This window comes from Littorina saxatilis, linkage group LG3 (assembly GCF_037325665.1).
Source record: "Littorina saxatilis isolate snail1 linkage group LG3, US_GU_Lsax_2.0, whole genome shotgun sequence".
Classification (NCBI taxonomy): Eukaryota; Metazoa; Mollusca; class Gastropoda; order Littorinimorpha; family Littorinidae; genus Littorina; species Littorina saxatilis.
Window position 1 is genome coordinate 41,860,591 of NC_090247.1, and position 10,143 is coordinate 41,870,733.

The following is a 10,143-nucleotide window of genomic DNA, read 5'->3' on the forward strand; positions in this document are numbered from 1 at the left end:
TGGACACAAAGCGCAAGCTTGTTTTGTTTTGATCACCGATCCGATGCCAGTTTTTGAACAACCCCAAAACTAACTGCCATCTTGATAGCGTCGGTTGAAATAAACTGTTAAAAGCCAAGCCATCCTCTGTGTTCATCACGTCTACGTTGAAGTTAGGCTTTTTCTGTTGAAGTCCAAAGACTTTTCTATCACAAGAGTGAGATATCTTTTCATCACGGTGATTTTTGCAGAGTTTTCAGACCTTTCTTCTTACCGGACAGTCTGTGTTCCTTTGCTGGAATATGGCTTGCGCAGGGACTTTGAAAAGAAGTTTGGAGTTCGACCCAGTACACAGCCCGTCGCATAGCGGTGGAAAACGAAGAAGATGTATGCCGATGACTCTAACACCATCAAGTCCTCCAGCAAAGTTTCACCGCAGTGCTTCATCGCCATTTTCAGGAGTGGCACAAAGATTAACGTCAGGTAAAATGGTTGTCTTTTTATTACACTACAGAGAAGTCTGTCCAGTTTCATAAAGCAAACGTGTAACTTCTTTTGATGGGTACTGAACTTGTTTAACAGTCAAACCGGACTAAAGGTTTCTTACATTAGGCAATTTAGGGATACCTCTCTGAGGTACCTTCATAAGTTCATTCTTGGTAAATAGGCTAATGTTTTCGCGAGTAACTTTAAAATTAAAAAGTGGGTGGAGTGACACTTTGGTAATCTATTGGACAAATCAAGTAAATCGGTGTCCAGAGCGGGCACAAATAGTATGCCAGTCCGTTGGTAAGCTGCTCACCAGTAGTTTTACATGTATTGTAGACCTTTCAGTTTTTAATTTAATTGCAGCAAATGATACTGTGCAAGTGTGAATGATTGGCATGATAATTTTCCCTTTGATTTTGCATTGTTGTGGTTCTCGACCTTTGTTCCAGAACAAATTGCTGCCAGCCTAGCCCAGGAAATGAAGAGAATGCAGAGGCGGCGACAGTTACACTACCCATCACATTTTTCAGCATCGCTGATAGCAACGCCTGAAAAAGCAGATGAAGGTCCCTCTTGTTCCGGCTCCCCAGAACACTCTCCACAGATGACGCAGTCTCTCTCCAACCTCTTCAGCTCCATGCCTTCCGCCAAGAAGGATGTACCACTGTTCACATTCCGACAAGTCAGCCTCATCTGTGAACGCATGGTGCGGGATCGTGAGGAGGAAGTAAAGGAACAGTATGACAAAGTACTCAACTGCAAGCTAGCAGGTAATGAATGATTTTAGTGCCCTGTGACTAGAGAAAGTATGCTCATATAAGTGTTACCTTTTTTATTCAAAGAATGAAGATAAGAGTAACATAGTTTCTGGCATTGGGAGGTGTTGTGCCTTCTGATTGAATGTCGAAATTCAAATGATTAAAGATTTGGAACACAGCAATGTATCAAAAGTTGTGAATGGTTAGTTAGCTCATGGCCTTTAATTTAATTTGGATATCTGTTTCATTTGAAACATTACTGAGATTGTTTGGGTAGTTTGTTTGCATGTTCAGCAAAGCTCTGTGTCGCACTCATTGTACATGTAGTGAAAAGGATAAATTTATGATTTGTGTGACTACTCTACTTAAATTGATGCTAGTGCTGCTATTGAGGTCTAACGAATGACGTCTCACAACGTGCGTGGTCGTCCTTGGCGGTCAAGAAAGCCGCCGCGGTCATTGCGCAGACGACACTTCAAGACCGCCAATATGTTTTGTGCAAATCACGTGCTCCACATAAATCGGCCGAAAACGAAGCTATTGAGAAACCTGGTTACATTCTGATTGTTTATCATTACAGAACAATATGAAGCCTTCCTGAAGTTCAATCATGATCAACTGACGAGGCGGTTTGGAAATGCGGAAATGAGCTGTAAGCTTCACTTTTTCTTGTAGAGATCTATGCAGTCTATGATGGGCTGTCAATGTTTGTATTGACACTGACAAACATTAATTATGATTTTTAGTTATGGAGTCAACATTTAATTGTAAGAACATTTGATTCCAGATAAAGATCATCTGTAGCAACTAGCATACTGTTTCTATTAACGTCGTTCTCACGAGAGCTGCATTTTTGAGTGGTCATAATTTTGTGTTTGCCTTTATCTTTTATGTAAATTGTAATGTTTTGGAAAATCGTGTTTGAAATTTGTTTTTTTAATTTAAACAAAGATCTTGTTTACTTATGAGTTGTGTTTTTTTGTTTTTAGATGTGTCCTAAAAGACTACACACCCAGGAAGCACCTACTTGTGATACATCAGAAATGCCTGGAATAACACACTTTTGGGGCTCTTCATGAGGAAACATTCAACTATTCGTCTTTTCAGAAGTTTCAGTTTACATGTGAATGTGTGCTAACTTCAGATTCCTCTTCCCCAGTGCATGCTTTGCCAGTGAACATTCACAAGGAGGAGAAACAAAACAGTGTAAACTTTTATTGAAACAGAACGAGTGAAGGTGAAAGCAACAGACAAGTGGTGCCTGTGTTATGATAAAAGAATATCGAGCAGACTGAAAGATTTGTGCTGTGTATCGGACAAAAAGCGTGTGTGTATTATGCGGGAGCTATACATGTGTCTGATGTGTGCATGATCGAATTTGAATATTTTGATGAGAAGACTGTTGTATTAAGACTAAAAAAACAAAAACAAATTTGCTCCTCGGTCGAGGATCCTATTGCCTATATCTGAGGTTTTTGATGTGGGTTTTTTCCCCCTGGCTGCGCATTTGCCTGGCAGACACTGCTTTTGCTAGGAGTTAAGTTTAACCGTAAGATTTGTAAGTAAAAAGGAAGTGTACTCTTATGTTTTGGTTTCATGTATATAATCCCATCTCCGGAGGATTGTTTTCTGTGACTGACCGAGCTTACTATTAATAATGCCAGTAAGTGTGCTGTTTCTAAGTCATGAAAGGCGAAACATTTGTTGATGTGACACTAACTTTGGAGGTCAATAAAGTTGGTTTTGGTTGCTATCTGTCATGGGTGACTCTGGATTGTATGTATTTAGTATAATATTACTGAAAAGCAGTGTTCAAGTATTTATTCTTTGTGTGCGAATTTAAAGGGATACTATTGATCTGACCGTTTAGGTTGGAGATTCTGGGGAATTACGGGAATCCACTGTACCTTAGTCTAGACGCACACTGCACAATTTGCTGGAAAACGCCACAAGAATGGTAATTTTGAGTGAAGTGAGTGAATGCGCTTCAGGGAGCTGCTTCTATCCAAGGTTAGAGGTGGGAACCCGCCTGGTGGGAAGACCATCACGAGGAGTGTTTTTTCTTTAGCGATTTTAAAACGTTCAATTAAGCTTTTTGTAAAGTGAAGGCAGTGCGGTAATATTTTTAATGCAGAATCTTATTGTAGAACGTTGGGAGCAATCTGATTGCCTTTTTTGTTAGGTATTTTTCCTTTGATGTGGATAGAGAATGGAATTCAACTTAACTGTGTTGAAATCATGCTTTCTGAGCAGTTCTCAAAACTAAAAGTTAAGCTGCCACTTGCATTCTCAATAACTGTTGTTGATTCATGGGTTTGCGAAGTTATTTGGCTTCAAACGTTGCAGTTATAGTACTTCCAGCACTGAAAAGATACATGCGCAGAAGATATGCTATTACAAGTAAGGGGAATAATGGTCTTCCAGATTGCCGTGTGTGCATTAAAGCTTTGAATAAAATCTTAGGCTGTGTGGGCAGAAGACTACTCATTGTGGCTGGTTTGCAAGATGGAACAAGCATATTGTTTCAGGCTGATGTGTATTGATAATACAAGAGAATGTTACATTCTAACAAATACAGTACAGCAAGCAATGAAGCACTCAACAACTCAAGTCTTCAGTAGCATGTCTGTAGAACTGCTCCCAGTAGTGCGGAACACTAACTCTGATGCTTCTGTTCACTGGAAAAGTTGATACTGTCGGAGGTGGATCCAACTCTTTGCAGTTGTTGTGAACATGTTGGATATAAGCTGTGGTCTCTCTATGACTATCCGGGGCTAGGTGTTTGAAAAATAGGACTGAAAATCATGTACAGCATTCTGTACAGCAAAGGCTTCATTCAACGCCTGACTTTTGCGCTGATAACTTCCGGTTTGCTCTCTCTCGGCTAAGCAAACTTGGTTTTCAAGAGGGATCAAGGGGGGAAAAAAACCTCCTCGGCAGAGAATTGAACCTACAACCTCAAAATCACGGTGCCGATGTCCTACCCACTAGGCTAATTCACCAGTTCAACAAATTAACAATTCGCTTTCTTTTGTTTTTGCAAAAGAGACAATGACAAAAGGTGACGTTTTCATGTCAGTATGTCCCAAATGACATCACCAGTACATTTTTCATTCTATCTAATCTGTTTTCGTTCTATTTTTTCTAATAACATGCGTTAACAATTGATTGCCAACTGGAATGGAAGAGCACAAAAATTGTAACTTGATATGTAGTTTCTCTAGAGGGAAAACATCTTCCACTTTCATGTCAGTGTGTCCCATGCAACATACATTTGCCAAACAGCTATGCGTAAGTAGATTATTTGTTAGTGGTATAGAACATACTGATCAACAATCAAAGTCAGTTTTCACATTCATGTTCTACCTATTTCTTATATGTTTATTCTTTTGGCAATGGTGAAATGTCAGCAATCGTGTGTCATTCGGGACAGTAGACATGACACCTGACCTTTTGTCACTGTCTCAAATATGTTTTGAACATGAAATTGAAGCCTATGTTGACGCCGTCATTCTTCACGATGTGACATTCCGCCATGTGATACTGCGACATCTCTAATTACATTTCCAACATGCTGCTTCAAGAATAACATATAATAAAATCATAATTTTGTTGTCCTTTTCCACAACTGGCGAGTAGCCTAGTTGTTGGACTTCGCTTACGAAATCTCAAGGTCCTGGGTTCGAATCTCTGCAGAGGTGTTTATTTTTTCCCCTTGATCCCTCTTGAAAATAAAGTTTGCACAGCCCTGAGAGAGCAAACCAGAAGTTATCAGCGCAAAAGTCTGGCGTTGAATGAAGTTGTCAAGGTCATACAGCCAGTGTAGGTCGAATTACAGGCCGCCTTCGCTGTACAGAATTCTGTACAAGATTATTAGCCCTATCTTTTCAAACGCACAACAGCGGATACTGATAGGAGAGACCTCAGCTTCAAGCTGACCAGGACCATATCCGCTGTTTTAGTTTCGACAGTAAAATGCACAATCGTAATAACAAATGTATTCACATATTGCCACGACCTTGCTCTGCATACATTTCAAAATAATTTTCTCTGTCGTAATGTGTTATTGTTTTCAAGTTTTAGGAGTTTTGTCACATAATATTATGATGGTTGTAATATGTTAGTGAGGTTTGCAACTTCAAGACCTTGGTCGACCTGTGATTTGAGATGCAAGCTTTGTGCCTTGATTTTTTTTCTGCTTTGGAAACATACACAATAGTAACAAGTTGTTACAGGTTCAACTGGAATAAACAGTTAGCTTGAGCACTGCTATGAGGTGACATAAATGCAGGGGACGATACACTCATATACAAGATGCTGTACTTCCTTTGACCGCCAACTGAACTATTCTATATAACAATTATTGATTGTGATTATGAATACAACGTAAAACATTTTTTTGTATACTGGGCTTCTGATTTTATCACCCTGCTACAGGTCCAGTGTGCCTGTATACTGGGGCATGAAAGAATGTTGCATGTGTCATTCATAGAACTGGGTAATCACTCAATGGGTGATGGATGAAAGAATTATTTAAATGATTGTGGCACTCCATTAGTATGTACTTTGATGAATTTAGTCAATGAATTTGAATTTTTTTCACAGGGGGATCTTCCCTTTAGATCATGTGTTACTGTTGGTGTCATCAGTTTGGTTGGAATTTGTTTTTTTATTTTTATTTTTACAGATAATTCAAAGCTAGTGGTAATAAAGTATTGTCAGTGAAGACAAAGCAAGAGTTGGTTATAAAAACAGAAGTATGAAGTGTACTCATTTAGTTTTGATATCATTTTGTTCCATGGCCTGTTGTGTGCGGGTGCAGTCTGATCAACTGAATTGTTTTATAAAGAAACTTGTTTCACTTTTGATATTCTAGTGCTGGTTCTCTAAAACAAGGGATTGGGAAAATTTAAGGGAAAAGATAAGAGCTTATTACATCATGTTTTTCCAAAGTTAGAACACAGGTGAAGTAAAGGTGCTGATCAAATTGTAGATTCAGGATATCGAACAATTATTGCCTTTATATTCTCAATGGAATTATTAATATTTGGTTTCTATGTATTTCCCAATTCAAGTGTTGTCAGGTGACACTGACCTATTCAGTAATGTCATCTGAGTCTGGGAACAACACTGAAGTGATTTTGATAACCAAATTGCACAGTACTGTCAAGTGTCATGCATTTCTGCTACATATACCTGATCTGCAGCTTTTAATTTGTGAAAGTTTTTACTGGTGGTACCTTACTTGAGGTTCCAGACATGCTTGTTTTCTGTGGCGCTACAGGAGCATCTTTTGGGTCAGATGCATTTGTGGTACATTGGCATTACGTCAACAGAATAGTACAGTGTTACTGAAAGGTTACATTGTAATTTGTAAGATGACTTAGTTTTGATCATTTCAAGCAAGTATGTTACTTTTATTTTGTGTACCAGATTTTATGGTTTGAATTGCTACCATTAACAAAGATGAATAAAGTTTTCAATGAGGATGCATGGTGGTGTTGACTATGGTTGATGTTCAGTGTGTGAAATATAATTGTTTCTGACAAATAGCAAAACAACAACTTAAGCACACACAAGGCCTGACAAATGCTATAACAGAAGAAAGAAACAAACACCAGGCCTGTTTTGTATGTATATACTTGGAATAAAAATAAAGGCAGGAATGCACATATTTGCAATGATGCTGATAAACAGATCTATCATGGCCTTTACGAATTTGTTTTGTGTCCTGCAACGTGGAGTGGGGAGTGACAATGTCACTACCAGGCTGTTGATTTCAAATAATGTGTGTCGACAAGCAATAATGTTGGGGTGGGTCTTTTTTTGCTGTCCAACATTTAATATGATATGGTCAAGGACAAACCTCACTGTGAGAAATACAGGTGGCTTGAACAAAATCAAATGAAATTCACAGAAATATTGTCCAAAAATTATAAAGGCTACTGTCTGTGTGCATGGTTCAATCATTTGTAACCAGTTCAAAAGTTGCAATATCCGGCTGCATAAGTCTGTTCACTGACATGCAACATACCGGTAATATAAACAGATTTTTAAAATCAATGTTGACAGGATCTGGATCTTTTACGTTGCTGGGACCACTGTTGGTCATCTTCGCAACGGATGCGGGAGAGCGCATGATAATAATTTAGAATTTACAATAAAAGTCCTGACTTTGGTGGGATGAGTCATATATACAGGCTGTCGCTTCAATGTCTTTCCCACTCTCAGTGACTTGTTAAAATGATAAAACTACTGGGCTCTGTAGGTGATCAGTGTTGGGGCAGCCCTGATGACGGCAGTCTCAGCGCTGAGGATGTTGCGCTGGCTGGCTGGGCTGGTCGTGCTGGAAGGTCTGCGTCACTCAGCTGATTCCACTCTGCGACTGTCCGTACGAAAAAGGAGTTCTTGTACTGGTCTGTCTTGCAGGTGGGGATGCGGAAGCCTCGTGTGTTGTTGACAGCCTGCCACTCGATGATATTGCTGCTTTCATACCCCTGGAACCTTCTGGGGATGACTCCGTCGTCCGCTAACGGCCGGGGTGAGAAACTTGTGCGGGAGTGCGGGGACCAGGCCCTCAGAGATCCTGTTGAGGAAGTTGAGGCGTAACTGCCTGCGGCGCTCTTCCAGTGGGGGGAGGTTCAGGTTCTTCAGCATGTCGCTGATGCAGCCCTGGCTTCTCGACTTGTAGTCTCGCGTGATAAAGCGGGCTGCTTGGCGCTGAACTCTCTCCAGCCTCTCGATGTCCCGCCGGAGGTAAGGGTCCCACACGGTAGCTTCATACTCCAGCGTGGATCGGACGAGTGTTATGTACGCCAGGCGCCTGCACTGAGTCCTGTGGGCAGTTCCGGAGATTCCGGCGTAGGAAGCCCACAGTTGATCCAGCTTTGCGGCAGATGTTGGAGATGTGGGAAGACCAATTCAGGTCGGCGGAGAGTAGTACTCCAAGGTAGGGGTTGTGTTGGACCTGCTGGAGGATGACGTTATCCAGGCTGTATAAGTAGGACGATTTGCTTCATGGTGGAGAGGATGTAGCACTTTTGCGCGTTAAAGCGCATGCCCCACTTCTTGGCCCAGATCTCCAGCTGTTTGAGGTCTGCCTGCAGGGTGAGGTGGTCTTGGAAGGTGTGGATCTCCCGGTACAGCAAGCGGTCATCTGCGAAGTCGTACTGTTGACTTCGTAGATTCAGGCAGGTCATTGATGTGGCATAGGAACATCAGGGGTTATGTATCTCAAGCCGTGATTCCTGTCAGTTAGGATGTTATGTATCTCAAGCCGTAATTCCTGTCAGTTAGGATGTTATGTTTCTGAAGCCCTGATTCCTCTCAGTGGGGATGTTATGTATCTGAAGCCGTGATTCCTGTCAGTCAGGATGTTATGTATCTCAATCCGTGATTCCTGTCAGTCAGGATGTTATGTATCTCAATCCGTGATTCCTGTCAGTCAGGATGTTATGTATCTCAAGCCGTGATTCCTGTCAGTCAGGATGTTATGTATCTCAAGCCGTGATTCCTGTCAGTCACGATGTTATGTACCACAACCCGTGATTCCTGTCAGTCAGGATGTTATGTATCTCAAGCCGTGATTCCTGTCAGTTGGGATGTTATGTATCTGAAGCCATGATTCCTCTCAGTTGGGATGTTATGTATCTGAAGCCGTGATTCCTGTCAGTCAGGATGTTATGTATCTCAATCCGTGATTCCTGTCAGTCAGGATGTTATGTATCTCAATCCGTGATTCCTGTCAGTCAGGATGTTATGTATCTCAAGCCGTGATTCCTGTCAGTCAGGATGTTATGTATCTCAAGCCGTGATTCCTGTCAGTCAGGATGTTATGTACCACAACCCGTGATTCCTGTCAGTCAGGATGTTATGTACCACAAGCCGTGATTCCTGTCAGTTAGGATGTTATGTACCTCAAGCCGTGATTCCTGTCAGTTAGGATGTTATTTATCTAAAGCCGTGATTCCTGTCAGTCGGGATGTTATGTATCTCAAGCCGTGATTCCTGTCAGTCAGGATGTTATGTATCTCAAGCCGTGATTCCTGTCAGTCAGGATGTTATGTATCTCAAGCCGTGATTCCTGTCAGTCAGGATGTTATGTATCTCAAGCCGTGATTCCTGTCAGTCAGTATGTTATGTATCTCAAGCCGTGGTTCCTGTCAGTCAGGATGTTATGTATCTCAAGCCGTGATTTCTGTCAGTCAGGATGTTATGTATCTCAAGCCGTGATTCCTGTCAGTCAGGATGTTATGTATCTCAAGCCGTGATTCCTGTCAGTCAGGATGTTATGTATCTCAAGCCGTGATTCCTGTCAGTCAGGATGTTATGTATCTCAAGCCGTGATTCCTGTCAGTCAGGATGTTATGTATCTCAAGCCGTGATTTCTGTCAGTCAGGATGTTATGTATTTCAAGCCGTGATTCCTGTCAGTCAGGATGTTATGTATCTCAAGCCGTGATTCCTGTCAGTCAGGATGTTATGTATCTCAAGCCGTGATTCCTGTCAGGCAGGATGTTATGTATCTCAAGCCGTGATTCCTGTCAGTTAGGATGTTATGTATCTCAAGCCGTGATTCCTGTCAGTTAGTTTGTTATGTTATCTCAAGCCGTGATTCCTGTCAGTTAGGATGTTATGTATCTCAAGCTGTGATTCCTGTCAGTTAGGATGTTATGTATCTCAAGCCGTGATTCCTGTCAGTTAGTTTGTTATGTATCTCAAGCCGTGATTCCTGTCAGTTAGGATGTTATGTATCTCAAGCCATGATTCCTGTCAGTTAGGATGTTATGTATCTCAAGCCGTGATTCCTGTCAGTCAGTATGTTATGTATCTCAAGCCGTGGTTCCTGTCAGTCAGGATGTTATGTATCTCAAGCCGTGATTTCTGTCAGTCAGGATGTTATGTATCTCAAGCCGTGA

General features: G+C 41.3%; 1 protein-coding gene across 1 annotated transcript; it reads left to right on the forward strand.

Annotated features, from left to right (window-relative positions):
- The first annotated feature begins 29 nt into the window (after positions 1-29).
- Positions 30-6,717, forward strand: LOC138962403 (akirin-2-like). Its single transcript, XM_070334207.1, has 4 exons — positions 30-462; positions 918-1,238; positions 1,807-1,878; positions 2,216-6,717. Exons 1-4 carry the CDS (start codon positions 282-284, stop codon positions 2,224-2,226), a joined length of 585 nt encoding a protein of 194 aa, XP_070190308.1. The 5' UTR covers positions 30-281; the 3' UTR covers positions 2,227-6,717.
- The last annotated feature ends 3,426 nt before the right edge of the window (positions 6,718-10,143 follow it).

Bases quoted from the DNA above. Each gene is read 5' to 3' on its own strand.
- LOC138962403 (XM_070334207.1), top strand. From the start codon at position 282: ATGGCTTGCGCAGGGACTTTGAAAAGAAGTTTGGAGTTCGACCCAGTA. The intron at 463-917 runs GTAAAATGGTTG...CCTTTGTTCCAG, and splicing joins GGCACAAAGATTAACGTCAG to AACAAATTGCTGCCAGCCTA. The intron at 1,239-1,806 runs GTAATGAATGAT...TTATCATTACAG, and splicing joins ACTCAACTGCAAGCTAGCAG to AACAATATGAAGCCTTCCTG.